This window comes from Phytophthora infestans, genomic scaffold (genome assembly GCF_000142945.1).
Source record: "Phytophthora infestans T30-4 supercont1.3 genomic scaffold, whole genome shotgun sequence".
NCBI classification, from domain to species: Eukaryota; Oomycota; class Peronosporomycetes; order Peronosporales; family Peronosporaceae; genus Phytophthora; species Phytophthora infestans.
The window spans coordinates 101747-124565 of NW_003303756.1; the positions used below are offsets into that span (position 1 = coordinate 101747).

Sequence of the window (22819 nt, forward strand, 5' to 3'; positions counted from 1 at the left end):
GCTGAGATCCCCCACCCCCGCGCGCTGATTCTTGCTAAATCGAAGTCGCCTTTGTGTAGTCGATCGGTGGATGCTATTTCCGCTCCTCAACCAAGATGACGTCCTTGCCGCTAAAAATAAAATTATATCGAGTTCTTCTCTCCACCGAGGACGTTCCTCTTCGCAGCGCTCCTCTACCTGTCCAAAGGACAAGGCGTGAACTCCTCAGGCCCAATCTTCCCTCTCGAGTTCATCCTCGAACCATGGGCGGTGGTGTGTCAAAGCCCGCGATAACGAGATCACTGAGGAGTGCCCGAGCCAGCATCAGCTCTGTTCGCACAGCCATTAGCCACCCCGTAGACAATAAAGCGAGACCGGCAAGTGAAGGTCGTCGTGAATCCACCAAGCAGCCGACTTCAATCGATGCCCGCATCATCGCCACACTGCGTCAGCTCAACCTCACTCGACGTGCAGACCCTAAAAAGGGTCGAGCCATGCACTTCGAGCGTATCGTTCTCCAGTTCGCGTTGGTCCGAGACGCCTTCACCACCCTCCGCAGTATCTACCGTCAATTCGCCAACGTAAGTTCGTCGTCGTACTTGAAAATTCTTGATCTTTTTAAAACTAAACTTGAGTCCCGCGTACAGGCTGAGAAAGACGGTCTCGACTTCGAAGGCCTCAAGGCGGCACTCAACGCCATGGGCGCTCATATCAAAGAGTCCGACGTGTCCGAGATCTTCTACGAGTCCGACATGGTGCGAGACAACTCGCTGAGTCAAAACGAATTCGTCGTATCGCTGGCCATCGCGCACTTGCTGGGTCTTATCACCAATTTTGACTCCATTAAAGCCTCAGTCGTGCAAGCCCCCGAGGACGTGACGTTGATCACTCCACCCGACGAGCCGCCTGCCGAGCAAGGGAATAACGCGTCAAAACTCATTGCCAAAGCCTTGGACCTCATGATCTCAGCGTACCTGCTCTTCGACAACGACGCCAGCGGCACCATCCAGACCAGTGAAGTGCTGGATCAAATGCGGCAGAACCCGACAGGCCCCAACTCCCCACGACGTCTGGAGCGCATGGAAAGCAGTTTCTCCTCCAAAGCCATACGCGACGAGCGGATAAAGGAGCTCGACTTCGACCAAGACGGCACCATCACCTTCCAGGAATTCGTGCTCACCTTCCAACGCTGGGCTGGCTCTGACGATGACGATGAATAGACTACATGTAGTCACAGAGCAATACAGCATTCCATACCAGACGAGCCGTAGCACTTCTAAAAGTAATTGGTGTGGCTAAGATCGCCACGCTTCGAATTGATTTTCACTCTTTCAGAACAAAAAGTGAGTCTAACTTCAGCACCGACAACAAAAATTTAACACGCATTATCAATTTGCCTCAGTTTGCATCCGTGGCTGGTTGAGTGCTCTTACCCACCTCACAGATACTTAGCCTGGTGACGCTTAAAGTGTTCGTGCGTCTTAGTGGCGCGCTCCACGAAGAGATTGAAAATGTACGGCCACCAGAAGTTCGTGGTGCGGTCGTACACCGAGTACACGAAGCAGTAGACGACCCACGTGAAGTACACTGAGCGGTATCAAAAAAAAAGCACAAAGTAGCGTCAATGATCAGGCACCAGGCATTAGCAGCAAGACGCTGCAACACGTACATGGGAAGAAGAGCATCATGACGACGGGAAGCACAACACACGACAGCAAGATGCCCATCCACAGCCGGAAAACTGCTCCCATCGAGGTCTAAAGCAGCACAAAAAAGAGTTGTTAGCTCCTTCCCACTCCAATTTCCCCTAAGAAACGCCGTATTCACCGATAGTTGCATCTCCACTGTGCTCTCCGTTTCCGGGAACTGCTGATGCTTGATGAAATAGTTCATCCGCTCCTCCTTCTCCGTCCAGCGAGCATCCAAGAATCCCTGCAAGTCTGTCGCAGCGTCCTCGTACTTAAACTTCCTTGAGTGTAAAGCCACTCGGCCCACAGGCTGCTTCCCTGCCAGTAGCGACTTCATCGACGGCACTTCGGTGTCAACTCTGCGTCCATATCCCATGTCGAACGTCGGGACTTCACCCGAGTACGACGGGAAGGCCACAGTGAGGTCGTAAATATCGGGTTTGGCATCCGCCACAGCGTCCAGAATGATCCGCATCCCGGTCGTGCGTGGCAGCAACACTCGCTCGAACTTGGGACGAGCTTCTCGAGCCGCAAAAGCCTGTGACTTGACCACGTATTCACGGTGGATGGTCGTTCCCTCGGGGAATAACACGAGCCAAAAAGGGAAATTATCGCTGATGAGTCCGCCCATGTACTTCTTGATGTGCTCTGCATCCTGGTCGATGCGGCGTCGTAGGAAGAGGAACTGAAAGAGGCGCATGCCCCAGCCGATGATGGGCAGGTACTTGAGTTGGTCTTTGAGCACGATCTTGATGTTCCCAGCTGCGTGTTGGTGACGCGCGGCCTGCCAAATATACCACCAGTCCGCGTCAACTTGGTGGTTCGCTATGATGATCACGGGCTTCGTGGGGTCTGACGGCAGCTCGCCAGTGACCGAGAGCTTGGTCTGTGGGAAGCTCGTGGATGTGACGTCTACCCAGAGTGATTGTGCCACGGAGCTGCAGAGTGATGGTCATTGGTTAGTTGGCAAATACAAACAGAGTGAAGGTCGCTGGAAGAACGCACCCCATAAGTCGGCGATAAAGTGCCTTGTTAAACGGCCGCACAAGGCACCAAAGACAGAATTGCAGGAAATTGATACACGCGCTGTTGCATAGGATCCACAGCAGATTCAGCGCCGAGTACAGGTGGAACACCGCCATGGTGGGGCGCCTTTAGTGGTGAGCTCGACGAGTGAAGAGGAGAAATGCGGGAATGACTCATGAGAGAAATGCAGCTGCGGCTCGGTGGAAATGAATATTATTGGTGGAAAGGGTGATTAACGTTCGTGGATTGGATAAAAGGGAATTCAAGAGATGACACCTTGGTATCAACATAGTCCGACGTGAACCTTGGAACTTCGCAGTATCAGATTGTTGCATGCTTCCAGTGGATGTTCCACAGAGGCAGCAATTGTACATGTACCAAGTATGGATATCGGCTTATTGCAGACCAGACTGTGCGGTGCCAGCTTATAATGCCGTGAAGTGCGAGTAATGAAGCAGGTCGATGATGGAGACGACGACTCGCATCTCATCTCGGCGAAAGTAAAGATTGCTGGACGTATCCAGGGACACGTGGACTGTGTTCTCTTTCATTGACTTGTTTCACTTCAACTTGGCAACCGGAAGAATGAAAGTCGAGCAAAAATAACGATTCATCTATTATACAAGCAGGGATGGGCAGTAGTAGCTCTGTAAATAATATTATTTGGTATATTTTATTTACTACTTTTGTGGTTCAGTAGTAGTTCGGGATTCGAGAGGTCCATATTTAAATTAATGAAATTAATAGCTGTTCGGTATTATGTAGTGCTCTTATGTTTTAGTAATTAATAAAACCAAAGTACTACTGAAACATTTAGTAATTTGCCGAGCAAATACAGCTGATACTACTAAAGTATCTTTGCGAAAAATCACTCTACTATCAATTCCGGGTTGGGGGTCGCGGTGCAATAATACAAATATACAGCTGTATTATATTTAGTGAAAAATGTTCTTGCTAGGAATCAGTAGCGATGATTCGTGCCAGCTAGAGGACGGGACATAAAAATAGTAGGGCACTGGAACGAGTTGATCTCATACTTGTCATATCACCAAACGTGCCCAACCTCTCTGGTTGGTCTTTTCGCTCCAACAGCTCTTCAAAAATGACGCAAGACATCCAAGTCGGCACAAAAGGCGGGACTGTAAATGGAACCAGCGGCGGTGGCAGCACTCACCCTCCTCTATTTGAATCACCGTCCAAGCGAGGCATACATCACACAGTCGCAGCGCACATACCCACGGAGCAGCGCTTTCGATGGCAAGCAGGCGCTGCGGCTTCAGATGCTTTCTACAGCCTTCCAACCAGCATCGGCACAAGTCCGAAAAAGAGCTTTGGAAACAGCACACGCGAGGACTGGGATTTCGCTCGCAAGCGAGTTGATCCAGGGGCAGGTCCAGGTTCATATGAACCGTCAACGTCGTGCGGTAAGCAAGTGAGTTCGGAGTGTCGGTCTGCCGGATCGTCGGCTTTCGAGAATGCCCCACGTACGCCATTGCAAGAGAATTCGACACCCTCTCCAGGCCCAATTTACGATCTTCCGCCAGTCATGGGCCGAGGATCTTCTGCACCCAAACTAGGCACGTCACTACGTCCTCCACTGCACAACAAGAGCATCGGTCCGGGACCGAATCTTATGCTCAAAGGCTCGTTCCAAGAGTGCCAGCAAACCGTATCCCCGACGTTCGGCAAGGAAATGCGTCTCAGATCTTCCAACTCGCAGCAAACGCCAGGACCCATTTACGACTTGTACCACACAGATCACCGTACAGGGCCCCACATCACATTCAGCCGCGCCAAACGATTTTAGAAGCTTTATTAAAAAAAATACGACCACTTAAAAGTCGAAGTGGCAGAATTTAAGCTACGATCATCAAAACCGAATCTTATTTAATTTCGTTTTTATTTTCGACTTAAAACGCGGGAACCAACATGAAACAAGCTTTGGATGTCTCTGGCACCACTTCCGGCGCGCCACGCTCGATCTCCGTGCGTTAATACCATTCCACTTTTATCAGAGATACATGGACCCAGTGCTCTCTAACTGTGCTATGAATTTTGGATCACAGGAGTACACCTTGCTCGAGTTCTTGGGGGAGGGCGCCACAGCACAAGTCTATCTGGCCGAACACGAGACTTCAGGGGCCCATGTAGCCATCAAAGTGATCGACAAGCTGCTGGTGCAGCGTGCACAACTAGAGAGCAAAGTCCGTCAGGAGATGGTGCTCCACGCCGAGCTGCAACACCCGCATGTGCTGCACGTGGAGGGCGTCTTTGAGGACGCTCGAAATTACTACATGGTCCTTGAGTACTGCGCTCGTAGGTCCCTCTCAGCCGTCACCAAGGCTCTTCCGGGTCGGAAGATGGACGAGCATACAGCCAAGAAAATATTTCGTCAAGTACTGATGGGTGTCGCGTATTTACACGCCAGCGGCGTGATCCACCGAGACCTCAAGCTTGCCAACTTGTTACTGAATGGCAATGGGGAGGTGAAAATCTCAGACTTTGGGCTAGCAGCGAGACTCGGGTGAGACTTTGTGTGAGGCGCGAGAGTGTTACGGGCTAACATTGAATGGCTGCGTTGCTTGATGTAGGGACGATCACGTGACCATGTGTGGCACGCCCAATTTCATTGCTCCCGAGGTGTTGATGGCCGAGGACGAGCCGTATGACGAGGCAGTGGATGTGTGGTCGCTGGGGTGTATTCTGTACTGTTTATTACTGGGGAAGCCGCCATTCGAAGGACGCAAAGTGAGTGAAACGCTGGAAAATGTGGCAAACGCAGGACAGAACCCGCTCCAGTTTCCCGATGGTTTTTCATCGTCTGCCAGCGACTTGATCAAGCGATTGCTCACATCGGTAAGTACCCAAGTCATCATTGGAGATTGTGGGGTTATTGGGGGCTTACTTGTATTTTACTATATTTCTGAAGGATCCTCGCAGTCGTCCTTCTGCTCAACAGATTCTGCTACACCCTTGGCTACGTGAGCAAACTCAGAAGCGGGCGCCAAGTGGTAGACGCAGATCTCTTCCACATGTACCGCAACCTGTGCCTCCACACCCTCGTGCAGCATCTCGATCTCCTGAAAAGATACGTGAAAGTCGCAGAGCTGCGGGAATTCGGTTGATGCGAGAGGAAGAGTCCGTGCTGTCATCCTCCAGCTCGTCCATCCCAGCAATGACAATATCCAGACGACGTACAATTGAACACAGTCGTCCAGGGTCTAAGCAGCGTGGACGTCCAGAAGCTCCAGCAAACAGGATGAGGTATTCTCAGATGTCGGCTGCTTTTGCTAATAGCAGTAGCGACAGCAGCTCCAGTCCCGAAGACGACAGTATGATCATCGATGACTACAGCGATCTGTCCGAGCTATCACTACCCACTACCTTCAATGCCCACGCCGAGTCAAGAGAAAGGAATGAGGAAAAGGAGAGACCGGATCAAACTGACGAGAAATCGCTTCTTGCCGTTTCGAGAAATGCTGGTCCGATCGTATCGGTTGTGATGCATCTGGAACTGCAAGATGTATCGTGTCTCGGAATCCCTCAAAGCCACGAAATTTATCCCAACGACTCGAAGGTGCAGTTGCAATGGAGTTGTAAGGAGCCAGCAGAAGTGGGCAGACCACCGACATTCGAGTTAAAGGTATCCAGTGGGTGGGAAGCGTGCTACGATCAAGCTAGCGGGGTGCTCACCGCCACAACTCCAGAAGGTGATCCACTGCGCTACGAGATCCCAGGTGTGAGTGGAGCGCGAGCAGGTTCCAGTGCAGCTTCAAGCTCTTCCACCCGCATCACGCAGCGTGCGTATTTGCCGCCGTTGGTTCGGTTTTGCCAGTGTCTCGCATTGCGAGCCATGCAGCTGCGCCAAATTGCACTACGTGGTCACGCAAGTAAACTCCCATTCATTCATTACGATGCACTGCCAGAGTCGCTGCTGGAGTCGTTCCGATACCGATCAAGCTTGCTCACCGTCCCCCATCAAGTTTCTCGCCCAAATCAAGACTTGGGAGTATCTGTCGAGCACTCAACTAGAGCTCAGAAGGGAGTCGAGATTGCAGGTGTTGGGTGTGGATATATCGACGCTACTGGAGACTTAAGAGTTGTGTTCCTGGATGGAGCTCAGCTCACTTTAGCTGCCAGTGGATTGCAACTACGGTTCCGTCCGTCTTGGGCGAGTGATGTCAGCAACAGTGCGAGTGTCAAGGAGGATGTATTCGAACTGCTCACAACGAGTAGCATGTCGTCGTTCTTGCCCTCGGCAGTCAAGCAAAAGTTGGAAAATATCCCCGAGTTCATCCGCCGTCTCAAAGCAGTTAACTAAGTCCAAATATGGGCGACATGGAAGCTCCAACCGACGCTTCGTTTAGGCAACGACTAAGCAAAGTGCTTCATTTTGATAGAACTGGTCACGATGGAAGGCTTGACGGGAACTCCAAAAGACTCCAAGAGAAGCAGTGATGAGGAGCTTCAGCCTAGCAGCAGTACCGAGGATCGTCTCCAATTAGCACAGGAGCAGCTAGTAGAGCTGCAGCTATTAACTTGTGCCGATCCCAACTCCCCCGCTCCATCCATCGCGTCGCCAATGAACGAAGCTGCAGAATCTCCCTTGGCTTTTAAAGAGGAAGGCGACAGCCAGGTGGACGAAGGTGAACCGCGTGACAAATCTCAAGTCGCAACAAGGGCACTGAGCAGCTTTTCAGCGGTTCTGGCGGCGTCAAGGAAGATATCGATGACTTCTGATCCTCCCGCCGTGCCTAGTAGCGATTTTGACTCGGAAAACGGGGTACGGGTAGCGCCATTAGACCAGAGCGAAGCGACCATGCGAAATAACCTGCGGAGCCCAAAAACTCCAGGGAACACTCTTCCAACGCTAAATGAAGAAGCTGAGGGTCATGAAGATGCCGACAATGGCAAGATCCCAAAAACAATCCCCCATGCCATCAATACCTCGTTTGTGGACAAATTATCAAGCTCAAGATCAAGTATTGAAATGGCTCCAGTACGGCAAGAACAGGAACTGGAAGAGCGAGATAGTGACGACCTCGAGCTCATAGAAATGCTCAAGCACCTTTCACGGGGCCAATTTGACTCTTTGGCTCTCACACCGGACGATGTTACAGTACACAAGCTGAAACGAGTCCACGCAGCGCTGAGTAAAGCCCAATCTTCGACCACGAATATGCCTTACGTGCGGGCACTCGTATCAATTGATATGTTACAGTTGTTATTACGACGTGTTGGGGTGCAAAAAGTCCGTGACGCAGTCAGTCGAGCAATGCTGAGCACCAACGAAAGGGACGAATCCATTGAGCCAATCGCTCTCTTAACAAGTAGTAATATCGCTGCCATTGTACTTAAAGCGCGTCGAGAGTTATCACCAGCAACACCCAGTGAGGTCTCACCTCAGATTCCTAGACGCGCCAGTCTTGTCACGGGCAAAAAACAACTGCATCGATCGCCACGGGCGTCTCCAAGGTCCTACAGCTCTCCAGCGTCTCCTGTTTCTTCATCTTCACAATGTGGAACACCTCGAAGTCCCGTTGCTCACCGTCGCAGTATTCTGGCGAAAGAAGGCATCCACGTGTTGATGCAGGAGAAAATAATGTTTTTCGACCAGCGAGGTCGGGCCAACACTTTGCCAGCCTTTCGAGTCCGAGGTGCAAGTGCTACGCTCTCGGATTCCGCTGCTAAACGACGTCAACGTGGGCTGCAATACGCCAACGAGCACATTTCCCATCGCTCTGTGCACTTGTAACAGTTGCTCACTTCAACTTGCCCTTTTCCCGCCAATCGAATATCGTTACGTAAAAAAAACGTTTTTTCTGCCAATCCTGATCCATTTCTATCTCCTAGTCCTCTCATACAGCTCCTGTTCCATCTTAGGAGATCTCCAGCTTTCTTTTGCCACGTGGGCCAACTGTCAAACAAGGATCACACCCCGCCATCAAGCGAACATGGTGCACATTATCAATGGAGAAATCGTACCGGACGATGACCCCCGGGTGCGCGCTCGTCAGCAGCCTCAGCAAAATCAGCAGCCTCAAAGACGCTTTGGCTCCGTACACGGCGGCGGGTCAGCAGCTGCACCGCCTCCAGGTAGGGCAGCCCCGGCAGCTGGGGCCTCACCATTGCAGGGATTGGCGCAACAAGTGGGGCTGGAGGGCACTGTGACTATACCTGCAGTGCTCGGGCTGCCAGCTAGACCCGTGCAGAAGATCCACCTGGCGGTGGCGGCTCTACTTACGGCTTTCTTCGGCTGGCGGGCACTGGTGTTCCTAGCTTTCGCGTACTTCCTATCGACGCAGCAGCCTCCAGCTACGAGACAGACATAGAGACAAAAAAAAATCTATGGAACCTCTTGTAAGAGGTAGAAAAAAAGAGAGAACGAGGACATCGATGGACCGACATGTATTGAACGTTTTCTTCCCCTGCTAATATACGACGTTTTATTATGAAGACAGGCTTTACAAGTCCATGTTGTGTTTTATCTGGAAATGCGCTTGCCGTAGTTGACACTGCGATGATAGTCTGACGATAGGAAGGGGTGTTGGGCCACCTGTTCCAGTGTCGGGCGCCTGTGCGGATCCGTAGTGAGCAGCTTCTCCATGAGGTCCCAGACTTCTTCAGACAGTTTGCGAGGGAAAACCCGACGCAGCTTCCGTACACCGCCACCATGACTCAGGATACAGAACTGACGGTCGTCCCTTGTGGGTTTCTCCACAAGTGGGGCTCCTGCCAGCATAATTGCCAGCAGTACACCAAGAGACCAGATATCCGCCTGAAGCGGGTCGTACGGCTCCTTGGCTGCGAAAACCTCTGGGGCCATGTACCAAGCTTTGCCTACTCTACCGGGAGCCAGCAACTTGCCATGTTGCGTGGCCAAACCGAAATCGCACACGTGACAAACGCCTTCGGCATCCAGCACCACATTTTCCAGCGAAATATCGCGGTGTGCCAAGCCATTTTGCTTCAAGCACAGCAAACCACGCACGACATCGCCCAAGAAGCGACGTGCAGTGGCTTCAGGTAGTCTACCGTCGAGTAGACTGTGTCGCACCACGTCGAAGAGGTCACCACCTGAGCAGTAGGGGAAAATGAGGTGCAAACTGCCGCCGTATTGCACCTCCTCCTCCAGTAGCAGCAGATTGGTGGTCTGTGCAGCTATGAGTTTGTGGTGGACAGCACGCTCCTGCTGCAGACTTTCAACCACTCGGATCTGTTTGCCAATGGTCACTTGAGCTCGAGCGCAGCGGAGATCCACACGCTTGACGGCGAATTGGCGACCGGTTTTGCTGTCGAGACATAAGAGAACTTCACCGAAGAGTGCCGGTGCCAGAGTCTCCATCACCTTGAAGTCGGACAACCGTTTGGGCGGTGATCGGATGATAGTAGAGACTGGTGAAGGTGTAGAGTTCGTAGATCTTGGGGAGGACTGAGGGGATTGCAGGGTCTTCTTGTCGCCCTTCTTGGGTGTGGTCGCAGAGGATCCACGTGACGAGAAGGTGGCGGTCAACATCGCGTCCATGTAGGTGCGGAGAAGTCCCATGTTGGAATTAGTGCGCAATGCGTAGGACAATGAACAGGGTAGCTGGGTTCTGGCACTTAGAGCCTTGTTCTTAGCGATGGCAATTGGGGAATGAAGATAGCTGATGGGTGGACGCCTTCGAACTGAAGTCTCCGGGAGGGGCACAGTTCAGAAAGGGTCGTTCTCGGGGTGGCACTACGGTTTCCGAAATGAGCTGGGTGAATGAATGGGCGTGAAAGCTACGGCCCCTAGCAGTTCGGCGGCTTCGGCAGCTGTGTAAATCAGCGGCATGACCTTCCTTGGAAGAGCATCGAAGCGCACGTGGGAGCGGATTTTGGTGACCAGCCACGTACAGTGGGAGGTTGACAGCCTCAGACGTTATTGCCGGCGTATTCGCTTCGTCGCAGCGCGCATTCTCCACTTGTACCAAAGTCGCACTTTTATCTCTTGGATCGCGTTGGCCACGTCGCGAGTCACCTCAAGCCTTAACGTTTCAGACTTCAGTAGTTGATGTTCGACACTTGTCACTGTCGAAACGCAAGCTTCAAGCTGGAGTGCTTGCAGTGTTCGACTGGATAGCTCCGAGTTCTTCTTCTGCGAGGATGGAGGGAGACTTCATGACTTCAGAAGTATTGGGCATGTCTAAAAAATGTTTCTGTTGAAGAGGGAGTGACATGGCGTGGGAGTGCCGGTGCCTCGAGTAATACATGGACTGTAGTAGCTGTGGTAACTGTGACAGCTTTGGCGCGCTAAGAATGGAATGGAACATTCATTTCTCAATCTGGAAGAGCTACCAGAAACCTCAAAGCGGCCTGCGCCTTCCAAATGCGCGACCAAGGCGCCGATGTTGTATGGCGCATCCGTGCGATGGATAATGCGAAGCAATTATGTGTTACAACTGTTAGCTGCGTCGCACCAGATATGATCCTTAGCGGCATGGCTCAGAGGTCGTCGTAGCTCCCAGTCATGGGGATGCATATACTTTGTTCGGTGTTTAATTTGCAGCATAAATAACCTGGTCGTGAACAACTCGAATATCCGAGTTGTTGCGCAGCACCGACAACATGCCCGGCGTGATCACTGCGAAAACGACGTCACACCTAAGCTTCTCGTATGACAGCCGTCAGCGAATAGCCGATAACAAACAAGCGCTGCTATGGCTGCTTGAAAATGGCTTAACTCACCTCGCACTCACAGCGCACCGCGCCAGGAATCGGGCCACTTTGCCCTTAAAGCTGTACATTAGATAAATTGGCTTAGTTGGGCGTGGCCTTTGTCGAAAATGTGCGTGCCGACAGTCGTGGTCGTGGCACGACCGGTCCTAATCTGGCTCAGATTTGGGTCTTGTCCGCGTAGGCTATAAATGTCCATTACTGTTAGATCGCGGAAGTGCGACCGAGCACCACAAGGTCTCGAGGATGACTGAAATGTGGCGCTGTCCGTTGATAGTCGCGTCTTCAACCTTGACTGCATCGCAACTCCCGAGAAGACAACAGCCGGCGAGGCCACACCTGGAAGTATGCGGTCGTGGCCAATCTTCGCGGCACTGCTCGCAAATGTGGCGATCTCGACGTGGTTTGTGCAGGGTAAGTTCCCGGGGTGTCTCTCTAGTCGGGGTGCGCGGGTGGTCTAATGCGTCGCTTTCCTGGCTGCAGTGAACGCAGCGGCGTGCGCTGATATCTGCTACTCGACAGTGCTGACGGGATTCGGGCCCGGTGGAACACCCGGCTGCACCTGTAGTGGCTCGCAACAGGGAGCGCGCACAGGAGCAGGAGGCTGCAACTGCGGTCAATGCTACGAGAAGACACAAGGCGTCGTCTACGGCTTCGCCATTAACAATAGCGGCACGTGCACGTACGGCACAGACTGTGGAACCTGCGACTACTCGACCGGATCGGCGACTAGCACTAGCGGATCGGCGAACGCTACTCCTAGACCTGCGACTGTCACGCCGTCGCCCGCGCCGGCCACTGCGCCTTCCCCCAGTACAGTTACAACAGCTCCCGTGCCAACCACCTCTGCGCCATCCCCCACTGCAGGTAGGACACGAACACCAAATACTTGACTGCTCCCTGGCACTAAATTCTGTTGTTTGTGCACATGTGCAGGCTCGTCATCAACTTCATCATCCACAACGGGCTCAAACAGCACCTCCACATCTACCGATAACAGCAACTCTACCTCAAAAGACGGCGTGGGAGATGCAACAGGCAGTCACGCGGACAGCGAAGGTGAGGAAATATGGCTCTGGCTCGGCTAAGTCTTAAAGGCAAGACTTGCTAATTGTTTGTTGTGTAGAAAAAGAAAGGTTCCTGAGTACATGGCAGATTGTGCTGGCAATTTGCTGCTGTGTGCTGATCTTCGTGGTCGCTGTTGTGTCGGTTTGCGCGTGCTACTGTAAAGCACGCAGTCGTCTGTACGAACACGAGGACGATCAGGCCAGCTATTATCATCAGCCGCAAACCTTTCAGCCCTGGAGTGCGAACAACGCGGTGCCCATTGCTACTAAAACTAATTCTATCGTTGTATAAAGCTTTTTTATTCATTAAGCTTCGCCTCCCTTCGTAGTACATGCAACGCTACTACAGAACTTACATGAACTAAGCACTCTGGTATTTCAAAGAGACCATGACATTTTTACGCTTTTTAGGAGTAGCCCTGTCGATCGAAACAGCGTCAACAGAGCACATGAACATTTCCTGACAGGACGTCCTGCAGCATACACACGTACTACATGTATTAGTACATGCGTGGTAGTACTGTGGCATGCGTTACTCTAAGTTGGATGAATTTTGAGCTTATGCTTACATACGTATATCTAGACTACTTTTAGTACTTGTTGGTAATTCCTTTTACAGATGGACAGGGACTCCTCCAGCCCCGAATAAATACACAACGTCCAGCCTCCTGCGGCCATCGGACAGGCTATTGCGATGTGGCCGGTTGATACCAGCCACGAGCTCGGCGAGCCCACGTAAACGACGGCCGAGCCACCTTCAGGCGGCGTTCGCGAAGCGCTTGGCATGCGCTCGCTTTGATGAGCCAGGGCCTCGGCGCACAGCCATCACGCGTTTGTTGTGACGACGCGAGAAGAAGCGGTGAATCTTGTGAAATAGCAGCCGGCAGCCGCTGCGCTCGATGCCGTCCGACTCGGGACGGGTCGAGTACATGGACGCCGACGAATGCGAAGCCGTTGGCTGTGGTGTCTGCTTAGCCGGAGAGGCGACACGCGTCTGCTGTATCTTAGGCGCGACGACACGCTGCGGCGAAGCGATGGAGCTGGATCGCAGCAAGAACGGGTGAGACACCACCTCGGCCATCGAGATGCGCTGCTCCGGGTCGACTTCGAGCATATCGGCGATGAGGTCAATAGAGGCGGCCGGCAGCTCCTTGGTGAGCCCCCAGCGGTCGATGAGTTTCCTGATTCCCTTGTTAGTAATGAGTCTGAATCTGGCGTCCGACGACGACGCCGTTTCAACGGGAGGAGCTCCGATAAGCATGATGAACAGCATGACGCCAAGTGACCAGACGTCGGCCTTTGTGGCGTCGTACTGCACGCCAGCCAGCACCTCTGGTGCCATGTAGAAGAGTTTGCCTACAGTCTCGCGACTGGGCTTGGCTGTTGAGGCGGCGAGGCCGAAGTCACACACTTGGCATTGATCATCGTCTGTGACCAAGACGTTCTCCAGTGACAAATCGCGATGTGCGAAACCATTGGCGTGTAAAAATTGAACGCCACTGGCGATCTGGCGCATGTATTTCGTAATGACGGGTAGTGGTAGCTTGCCGTCCTCGGTGGAGCTCACGAGCTCGTACAATTCGCCACGTGCACAGAAGTCGGAAACGAGATACAGATATCCATCGAACTCGATCTCATCGCGTAATTTGAGAAGGTTGCGGTGGCCGCCGACGCGGTTAAGTTGGTGATACAGAGCGCGTTCGAGAGCCACGTTCTCGCGCACCTTCTTATTGCTCGAAAGCGTGAGCTGCGCGTTGGCGGCGCTCTGAAGTACGCGCTTCACAGCCACCATGTTGCCTGTCGGCTTGTGCTGGCACAGCAGCACATCGCCGAACAGTGCAGGCGCAAGTCGCCGCTGGATCACGTAGTCGTCCAGCTTGGCTGCCATCATATTGGTCCGGTGTGAATCGATCGTCCTGCGTACGGGGAAGCGAGCAAATGTATGAATGAGCGAGCCTATGCTGGAAGGAAAGCGGCTCTCACTAGATGGGTACCGTTGGCGACGGGAAACGGCCGTCGCAGATCTTGACCATCACTCCTTAAGGTCAAACGGACGATCTGGAGTGCAAGTGAAAATTGGCAGAGGGATCGGTATATGGAACATCAAGGCAGTGCACCTGCATTTTTGTACATCCCTGAGTTTGTAAGAATGGCTGGCCCTCGCTGCCGCAGAGAACTCCAGCACATCAACTACATTCACTTTTCAGTCGCAGTCTTCATACTGCGTCAAGAGCTGCCGTGGTGTGACGTGGCGAGCGAATAAGGCTGAAACCTGCTCTTTTCATCGCCAGGGCGCCGTGTGTGAAACGGATCCTCGTTTGGAGCCGTTGTTCTCTCCGCAAAAATACATGTATCAAAATTTACGCTGCTTTGGTGCGGCAGCATGGGAACTGTTGCTGTCGACTCAGAGGTCCACACTGAGTTGAAGGCAAGCTAATCGGCAAATTCGCGGAACGCGAGTTTGAAGTGCGAAATTTGGAGTTGGGCACCGTTTGTCGATGCGCAGCGAAAAACTTGTCCATACTGAATTCAAGTTGTTTGCTCGACTCGCGATTTGAAAATATTTGCGTGAATGCCGCCGTTGGTTGCTGTGCGACTGGAGACGAAGCAAAACAGAGACAATCGAGCAAATGGGTACGTTGTGGCATTGTAAGCAAGTTCTGTGCGGCACAGTGTGCCAGGTTGGTACCTTTGGAATGCCGCAAGTTGGAACCATCAGAGTGCAAACGTACCGGTACAGTACCAACCCTGTGTCGGTAAAGTGTTGATGCCGGCCTCCGTCAAACGCACAACAAGATGCAATGGCTCACAGATGGTGGGCACGCTGTCACGCGCGAGCCGTACGGACTTGAGACGATTGCCCGCAGTGGAAGTTCAATCGCTTCAATCGAGTGGCAGCGTCGGTTTGCAGACTCCGTGTCGCGTGCTGGTACAGTACTGGACAATGGACATGAGCAGCAAGATGCGCGATCAGCGTGAATAAGACGTCCAGCCAAGGTCACGAGAGTGCGATTGCTGGATTGCACGACGGGAACAGCAACTGTGCGCGTTTGAAGACCGTGTTCAACACAATGAGATTGATCCAAGCAGCAAGACATGCAAGCGACTGTCCTAGCAAGCCCCGCACAGGATTGCTCTTGCCTTCTCGGCTAAAGAAGAAAACATGGCAACATGAAACTCATATCATCTTGCACCAGCACGAACCGAAACGGCGTTTGCCCTTTCGCAGTGCGACGGGCGCTTCGAATCCCTGCGCCCGTCGCCATTGGAACGCCCTCATAGCCGTCTGCGGTCCAGCTTACAATTTGCACAGTGCAGCGTGACTGTCGCCATTGGAACGCCCTCATAGCCGTCTGCGCTCCAGCTTGCAATTTGCACAGTGCAGCGTGACTCTGGTATTCTAAGCGTGGTCGTCGCGCGTGCTTTGATACTCGCTACGTCATTGACTCCAGCATTCGAGCGGTAGGCAGCGTATCGCTCGAATATGAGGTGATATAACAATACTGTTTTGTTCCAACCGGCATATTGAGCTCCTCTCGTTAACACACGAAGGTTTTTTTAAAGAGGAGCAATTTTTGCGCCACGAAAGGTTAATTAATCCATTGTGAGGAACTGCTCTGTACTGTACTGTTCGCAAAACTTTAATTGCGTACACTACACCACATTGCGTTTGTTTTTACAGACGTAATTACATTTCGCAAGCCAATCAGAGTGTGCGATAATCACTGGTGTTGAACGTGTGCGCTGACCTGACACGCCAATTAGATCGGCATTCCCACAATTACTACAGGCGAGCAGGCATGTTTCGAGTGCAGGGATTATCGATATCGCAAGGAGGTTCCAGTGATGTCCAACTTTGTTTTGGAATTACCGTCCGAAGAAGAATGAGGATATAAACTGGCTGTTTTTTCTGAGGAACTCTCCTGTCCACACAAGTGTTTATTTGCATGTCCAGCGAATGCTGAGTGCCGTTGGGATAAGTGATGAATAGCTTTATATTCTGACACCTCTTGTATGAGTGCGGAGGATGGCGATTCGCACCGCGTGCGGTCGTGTACCTTCGTGCGTTGAGCAGAATTATGCTTTATTTTCTGATCTTCCATCCGCTTAGTTCTAGAAACCTTTTGCTACAGCTAGTAGCGCGTACGTTCAGTGACGAAACAACAAATCTATCTAATAACTTTCGTTCTTCCTAGCACACCGTGCGGAGACATTTTTAATCCGAGAACTGCGCACAACTAAGCTGCCTGTCGATCCAATTATACGTAGCATTCCAATCAGACCAAAATATGATGCACTGTACCGCCCCTAAGTAGTACTAGTACTACGTAGTACTACTTCTATTTACAGCTAGTACTACTAGAAGTTTAGTACTACAGTAGTATTAATAAATTTATTATTACTTAAATACTTTAGTACAGGTACTGTACAATTACCGGTATTAAAATAGTACCATGAACCCGTAATTCAGAAACGTTGCTCACAGTCCTAAATCTCAAAATGGGAAACGAGAACTCTACGTTGTCTGGGGAGGAGGAACCACGCCATGACAGCAGAGACGACGGCACCACCGAAGGTGGCGAGTGCTGCGGATTCCGTGTGCTGGGCATTCAGGAGCAGTCACCGTCGTCTGCTGTGGGCTTTGTAAGCTTCTTCGACTTCATCCTCGAAGCGAATGGCATCCGACTCGTGCGTTAATAAAATCTGGGCATTTATTGTGCCTTATTGGACCATCATGCCTAATGCCAGTCATCTGCATAATGTAGGACACGAAAGATGCAACGCTTATGGAGCTCATCGCGCAGAGTGAAGATCGCCCTATGCAGCTTAGAGTGTTTAACGTCAAGGCACAAACCACGCGGGAGCTGCAGCTCACGCCCAGTCGCAAGTGGCCAGGAAAGGGCCTGCTAGGCGTAACTATTCGATTCGACTCATACGAAGGAGCGGAAGACCAACTGCTGCACGTCCTCGTAAGTAGCCATTTCGCCATAATAATTGTAAGCTGCCACAATAATTCTAATCGTTCTGTGTAGAATGTGGAAGATTCGTCGCCGGCAGAGCGGGCGGGGCTTCGAGCAGATTCCGACTATCTATTGGGCACACCTGAGCGCGTCTTTGCGGATTCTGAGGACCTGCATGACGAGATCCTGGACGCTTTGGATGGGTCCTTTCAGTGCTACGTCTACAAGTGGGTGCATGTTTGGGAAATGAGTTTTTCGGGAGAGAGTTCTTAACTGAAAATATGGGATATACATGTATGGCGTAGCTCGCTGGACGATCAAGTTCGCATCGTGTCGATCGTACCGACTGAGCGCTGGGGAGGTGACGGTGTTCTAGGAGCTGAAGTCGGTCATGGGTATTTGCATCGCTTGCCGTCGGTGTGTCGAGGTACAATCGGCTCGTCCGTGGGCTTCGTTAATCTCCCAAAAGATGCCAAGGCTGCTACGGATGCGTTTTGTAAGATTCGGTGTGGAGAATATCACTGTAGTAGTCTTGAGGTCTAATATTTGTGGTGGTATATGATTTTGTAGTGAAGCCACAGCAACGCAGTGACAATAGCTCAGTTATCGGCCGAGAACACGAGAAACAGCAGGATGAGGTGGACGCAGAGGCTCAGCCGCGCACAGTGACACAAGATGCTTCTCCTGCAAATGTGTCGTCAACTGAGGCAAGTCAGCACGAGCATACGAATCAGGAGGGAGGTGATGCAGGCTCAAGTTCTGAAGCGACTAGAGAGGCTGCGGAAGAGGTCGAGCCACCTGCCAAACCTAGATACACAGCGCGCTTGGACCACCAGTTCCCCATATCGACGGTAGCTGTGCTTGCCGATCCGTGAAAAAGTGCAACGTGGCTCTCAAGCTGCGAGTATTTCGCTGCCACGTGTTGCCGTATCTTGTTCATGTAGAGCTTCGCACTTGTAGTTTTGTGTTTCAGCTAAAAGCCAATTCACAGAAGCAACAGCAAGTACGCAAGGTGTATGTCGTAGTAGTAGTGCAGACGTACGTGTATCAAGAACGTAATAACCGACGTGAAGTCCGCCATGAGAGAATGTACTGTACCTATCTCTTTTGGTGGTTGATGAAGCGCAGCGAAAGCAGAGAGAGGAAGCGAATGCCCACAATAAACGCGAGGACGATCCCGAAGTTGCGCCAGATCTCATCGTGTTTGTACTCGAAGACGGATTCAACGTATTCCTTGATCGTGATGTGGTCAATGCTCACGGGTGGGTTTGTCATCGGCTGACAGCCAACGTCACTGCCGACATTCACGTATTGCTGCGTGGCCGTGTCGTACGTGGGGAGATCGTCACATTTGCTGAACACGAGGGCAGAAAGGATTGCAAGCGAGTAGCGCTGGGGAGTAATCGTGTACAGCCACTTGTAGCCGGACGGAATGGCGTTGGCCGGCGGGTTGAAGCCCATGAAGAGGAAGAGAATCGAGTTGAGCATGACTCCCAACAGAGCTGCAACCTCCACACTCGGCAGCGCGTACACCAGCAGTTGACCGAGATAAGTCTGCAGTAGAACCAACAACGACGTGTTGATCCAGTAGAGAACTGCAGTCCCGAACCCAGTAAAGCCAACGAACCAGTAAAAGATGACCGTGTACAGCAGCATGGAGCCGAAGACGTAGGGGACCTCAGCGACGGTAGAACCAACGAAGTACCAGAGCGAGTTGTACGTTTGTGCTGCTCTTTCACGGTAGAACGCCTCGCGGTCTTGCGACGAGATCGGTAGAACGCTGTTGAAGGCAACTACACCATTGAATAACGTCGTCATGAAGACCATTCCAACACCGGCGTTGACGCCTTGGTACGAGGTGTACGACACGCTGACGTAGATCAAGCCGAAGAGCAAGCCAAGAAGTGGCGCAATGGCAAATCGAGTCAAGTTGTACGATGGAGTACGCCAGTACAAGTTCATGAATCGCTCAACCAGCGCCGTCATTTGCGTCCACGAGTTGGCTGCACGTTTCTTCGCGAACACCAGCTCTGTGGATCCCGGAACTGGCACACTCACACCCTCTGATGATAATTGCATATCCATCTCGTGCTTCATCTCGCTAGAGTTGAACACGTCGACAAAGTCCACCGGGTTGTCGTGCACGTGGCTCACACCTGCACCGATGCACTCCAACATCCACGTAGCCGGGTTGTAGCCTTCACGAAGAGGTGTCACGCCCGGAATCGCCTCGAAGTAGTCCACCATCTTCTGCGCTCGCTTGCCCAGATCGCCAAAGAACACCGTTTGACCTCCACGCTTCAGCAGCAAGAGCTTGTCGAAAAGCATAAACACCTCAGTGGAAGGTTGGTGGATTGTGCACACGATGGTGCGACCAGTGTCTGCAACTTTGCGTACTCCGTCCATGATGAGCTTGGCCGAGCGTGCATCCAATCCACTTGTGGGCTCGTCCAGGAACAGCACCTTCGGGTCAGCAGCCAGCTCCACACCGATCGTGAGACGCTTCATGCGTTCTGTTGGACTGCCACGTACAATCTCGTCCGCTACACTCTGTAGATCCAGAAGTTCAAGACATTCCTCCACCGAGTCGTACTTTTGACTGTCGGGTACCGAGCTGTCCTGGCGAAGGAAGGCGCTGAAGATCAATGCTTCGCGGATAGTTGATGCGTCCGAGTGGATGTCCATTTGTTCGCAGTAGCCTGTGCAGCGTCGAATGGCCAGATCATTCGCTTCGTAGCCATTGAGCAGGATCTTGCCCTGAATGGTGCCTCCAGTCTTCCGACCAGCAATCACATCCATGAGCGTCGTCTTACCAGCACCCGTAGAGCCCATGAGAGCCGTGATGGAACCTGGCATCGCGTATCCGCTAATACCCTTGAGTAGCGTTAGCGATTCCTTCGGGCTATGAGGATCTGGCACTGAGTACCACAAGTCCTGGAAAGCGATTACAACGGGCTCGAACTTCTTGGTGGTGGCTCGGACATTGAGAGCGACATTATCACTACTCTGCACACCCATGGCTGGAGTCTTTCTGCCGCTAGTGGGCGTCGTGGCAAGTGCATATTCATCAGTCGCAACCGGTTCTGTGCTCTCAGTTGTCAAGGTGATGTGCTCCGGGCTCTCATAGCGCTTATATTCAAGCACCAAGACACCGAAGAACAGGAACACGACATAGGTCGCTAGCAGGAAGGCCACAGCGAGCCAAACCCAGCTCTTGGATGACGGAACATCGTACAACGACAAGAAGTACTCGCCCATTTGCATCTGGTACGTGCTGCAGTAGTCAACGCCATTGTATACGCACACGTTAAACTCATCCGCTCGGTACTGGTTCACGGCAATACCGCGAAGACACCACGAGATAGGATCGATCCAGTAGATCCAGATGAAATAATCCGGCATCTCGCTCTTGGGGACGACAAATCCCGCAAAGACCACGAAGAACATTACAGATACCATGGACAAGGGCTTGGCGATGTGGAGGTTTGGAGAAATGGCTGCCAAGAAGAAGAACCAGGCTGCAAAGGCTAGAATCGTCAACAGTAGCAGGACCTCAAAGACCACAAACTCCTTCACGGACGACTTGAGACCGCACATCCAGTAGACCAGCGACCCGAACACGATCGTCTCCGCTACAGCCCATGGGATTTGACTGGCCGAATTGGCAATGACATAGGAGGTAGTACGGAGGAAATTGGAGCCACGTTGCTTGTAGAAAATGGGGCGAGCGTCACAGTACGTGGGGATTTGAGCAGCTTGGCCCAGTCCGAGGAACAGAACAGCTTGGAACAACACTCCCATCACAACTTGAGCATCTGTAGCCTTCAACTGGTAGAACGTACTACCGTACAGAAGTCCAATCAAGATCACCATGAAGCCTCTTCCTCGGATAAAGGCGACATTGCGCAGCATGACCATCATTTGCCGCTTGAAGATAGTCAACGTGTTCTCTTGGAACGACTGGTGAAATTCTGGCATGGGGTCCATGCGCGTCTTGACATTATCTGTCAAGTCCTGCTGCAATGACTCATCAAGACGCGCAAGCGTATCGTGATAAATCCTTGACTCCTGGAAAATTTCTCCAAATTCGGCTGGCCAACGAGGATGCTTCGTCATGCCCGTAGGCAGCGTATCTTGATACTTACCCTGCTGGTTCGTACCAAGATCCAACAGGAAGTCTGCCGTGTCACGGTGCGGCGGACAATGGAAGCCTAAACTCTCGAAGTACGGCAAAGCTTGGGCACGAGGACCATGGTACATGACCTCACCGGCGTTTAGGATCAACACGTTGTCGAAGAGCTCAAACACCTCCGGCGACGGCTGTAACAGAGAGATCACCACAGTCTTGCCCAGTGTTTTAGCAATACTGCGTTGGGTCGTGATGATGTCGAAGGTCGTGGCGCTGTCCAGTCCCGTACTGATCTCGTCCATGAGCGTCATGTACTTCATGCCAAACTCCATCTCGCCAGTCGTCACGCGTTTGCGTTCTCCACCGGACACACCACGCAGCATTCCGTTGCCAATTTTATGGTGTTCTGGCAATTCTGCAGTCCCAGTTGCTCGATCACAATGTCAGGGTAGTGCTGGAAGAGCGTCTGTACCGTCTTCAAAGCCTCCAAATTCTCCTCCGTTGATCCATTCGTCAGCAATTCGTCACCTCGACGCATCAACTCGCCACCAGTGAAAGCGTGAGCGAACTCGAGCGTCTCCATCACTGTGAGCGTCGGGAAGTGTACGTCGTGTTGGTCCACGTACGACACAAACTGCGGTAGTCGACTGCTTAGTTCAAGCTGCGGCACTCCGTTGTACGTGATGTCTCCCTCCACTGTCACTCTCTTGTCCTGAGGGAAACGACCACTCAACACTTTCATCAACGAGGACTTGCCGGAGCTCGGCTGTCCGAGTACCAACGTGATTGTACCGGGCTCGAACACGCCGCTGAAGTTGCGCAAGATGGTCTTGTGCACCACGTGCTGCGAGGACGAAAGTTTGAGTGCCGCCGTCTTGATGGTGTGCGTGAGTGTGGGCAGCTCTCGTCCGTCTTCGTGTCGACCAACAACGACGTCGGCTGAGACGCTGAGGTTCTTGACTCTCACCTCCATCTGAGGCAGGGAACGGCCCAGACCTGCTTGGATCTTGGACGCTAGATAGTCGTTGAAAGCCTGGGACCCGTTGGCCATAAGAGCCTTGGCCGACGCGTCGTCCGGCTTTAAAGGATCCATCGCTCGATGTGTAAGCTACGGAGAGAATTGAAGAATGAGTAGAGACTAACGTTGAAGCACAACTGGAGTGACCATCATTCTTTCTGGCTGGTAATTGTATAAGTGATAAATGATGACGTGATATTGGTGATATCACTGCATTGTGTCTGTGTATTTGATATAGCTGCGATAATACATAT

At 52.1% G+C, this 22819-nt stretch overlaps 12 protein-coding genes across 12 annotated transcripts; 8 read left to right on the plus strand and 4 right to left on the minus strand.

Annotated features, from left to right (window-relative positions):
• Window positions 1-224: 224 nt before the first annotated feature.
• PITG_02074 (uncharacterized protein) lies at window positions 225-1199 on the plus strand (the record flags this gene model as incomplete). The annotated part of the gene is made up of 2 exons (XM_002906999.1): window positions 225-560; window positions 627-1199. The coding sequence occupies 2 exons, from the start codon at window positions 243-245 to the stop codon at window positions 1197-1199; spliced, it is 891 nt and encodes a 296-aa protein (XP_002907045.1).
• A 66-nt stretch (window positions 1200-1265) lies between these two features.
• PITG_02075 (1-acyl-sn-glycerol-3-phosphate acyltransferase, putative) lies at window positions 1266-2809 on the minus strand (the record flags this gene model as incomplete). Its single annotated transcript, XM_002907000.1, has 4 exons — window positions 1266-1566; window positions 1649-1736; window positions 1807-2605; window positions 2673-2809. The coding sequence occupies 4 exons, from the start codon at window positions 2807-2809 to the stop codon at window positions 1418-1420; spliced, it is 1173 nt and encodes a 390-aa protein (XP_002907046.1).
• A 957-nt stretch (window positions 2810-3766) lies between these two features.
• Window positions 3767-4569, plus strand: PITG_02076 (uncharacterized protein; the record flags this gene model as incomplete). The annotated part of the gene is made up of 1 exon (XM_002907001.1): window positions 3767-4569. The coding sequence occupies one exon, from the start codon at window positions 3796-3798 to the stop codon at window positions 4498-4500; it is 705 nt and encodes a 234-aa protein (XP_002907047.1).
• A 53-nt stretch (window positions 4570-4622) lies between these two features.
• PITG_02077 (protein kinase, putative) lies at window positions 4623-7014 on the plus strand (the record flags this gene model as incomplete). The annotated part of the gene is made up of 4 exons (XM_002907002.1): window positions 4623-4679; window positions 4778-5217; window positions 5285-5549; window positions 5623-7014. 4 exons carry the CDS (start codon window positions 4623-4625, stop codon window positions 7012-7014), a joined length of 2154 nt encoding a protein of 717 aa, XP_002907048.1.
• Window positions 7015-7749: 735 nt separating this feature from the next.
• On the plus strand, window positions 7750-8448 carry PITG_02078 (uncharacterized protein; the record flags this gene model as incomplete). The annotated part of the gene is made up of 2 exons (XM_002907003.1): window positions 7750-8083; window positions 8186-8448. 2 exons carry the CDS (start codon window positions 7750-7752, stop codon window positions 8446-8448), a joined length of 597 nt encoding a protein of 198 aa, XP_002907049.1.
• A 179-nt stretch (window positions 8449-8627) lies between these two features.
• PITG_02079 (uncharacterized protein) lies at window positions 8628-9085 on the plus strand (the record flags this gene model as incomplete). Its single annotated transcript, XM_002907004.1, has 1 exon — window positions 8628-9085. The coding sequence occupies one exon, from the start codon at window positions 8648-8650 to the stop codon at window positions 9023-9025; it is 378 nt and encodes a 125-aa protein (XP_002907050.1).
• A 92-nt stretch (window positions 9086-9177) lies between these two features.
• Window positions 9178-10239, minus strand: PITG_02080 (protein kinase; the record flags this gene model as incomplete). Its single annotated transcript, XM_002907005.1, has 1 exon — window positions 9178-10239. One exon carries the CDS (start codon window positions 10237-10239, stop codon window positions 9178-9180), a length of 1062 nt encoding a protein of 353 aa, XP_002907051.1.
• Window positions 10240-11043: 804 nt separating this feature from the next.
• Window positions 11044-12749, plus strand: PITG_02081 (uncharacterized protein; the record flags this gene model as incomplete). Its single annotated transcript, XM_002907006.1, has 6 exons — window positions 11044-11067; window positions 11479-11570; window positions 11668-11804; window positions 11874-12257; window positions 12327-12449; window positions 12517-12749. 6 exons carry the CDS (start codon window positions 11044-11046, stop codon window positions 12747-12749), a joined length of 993 nt encoding a protein of 330 aa, XP_002907052.1.
• Window positions 12750-13214: 465 nt separating this feature from the next.
• On the minus strand, window positions 13215-14348 carry PITG_02082 (protein kinase, putative; the record flags this gene model as incomplete). The annotated part of the gene is made up of 1 exon (XM_002907007.1): window positions 13215-14348. The coding sequence occupies one exon, from the start codon at window positions 14346-14348 to the stop codon at window positions 13215-13217; it is 1134 nt and encodes a 377-aa protein (XP_002907053.1).
• Window positions 14349-15224: 876 nt separating this feature from the next.
• PITG_02083 (uncharacterized protein) lies at window positions 15225-15440 on the plus strand (the record flags this gene model as incomplete). Its single annotated transcript, XM_002907008.1, has 1 exon — window positions 15225-15440. The coding sequence occupies one exon, from the start codon at window positions 15225-15227 to the stop codon at window positions 15438-15440; it is 216 nt and encodes a 71-aa protein (XP_002907054.1).
• A 1517-nt stretch (window positions 15441-16957) lies between these two features.
• Window positions 16958-18010, plus strand: PITG_02084 (golgi reassembly-stacking protein, putative; the record flags this gene model as incomplete). The annotated part of the gene is made up of 5 exons (XM_002907009.1): window positions 16958-17146; window positions 17224-17427; window positions 17491-17645; window positions 17724-17813; window positions 17989-18010. The coding sequence occupies 5 exons, from the start codon at window positions 16958-16960 to the stop codon at window positions 18008-18010; spliced, it is 660 nt and encodes a 219-aa protein (XP_002907055.1).
• Window positions 18011-18516: 506 nt separating this feature from the next.
• On the minus strand, window positions 18517-22640 carry PITG_02085 (ATP-binding Cassette (ABC) Superfamily; the record flags this gene model as incomplete). Its single annotated transcript, XM_002907010.1, has 2 exons — window positions 18517-21873; window positions 21921-22640. The coding sequence occupies 2 exons, from the start codon at window positions 22638-22640 to the stop codon at window positions 18517-18519; spliced, it is 4077 nt and encodes a 1358-aa protein (XP_002907056.1).
• Between the last annotated feature and the right edge of the window lie 179 nt (window positions 22641-22819).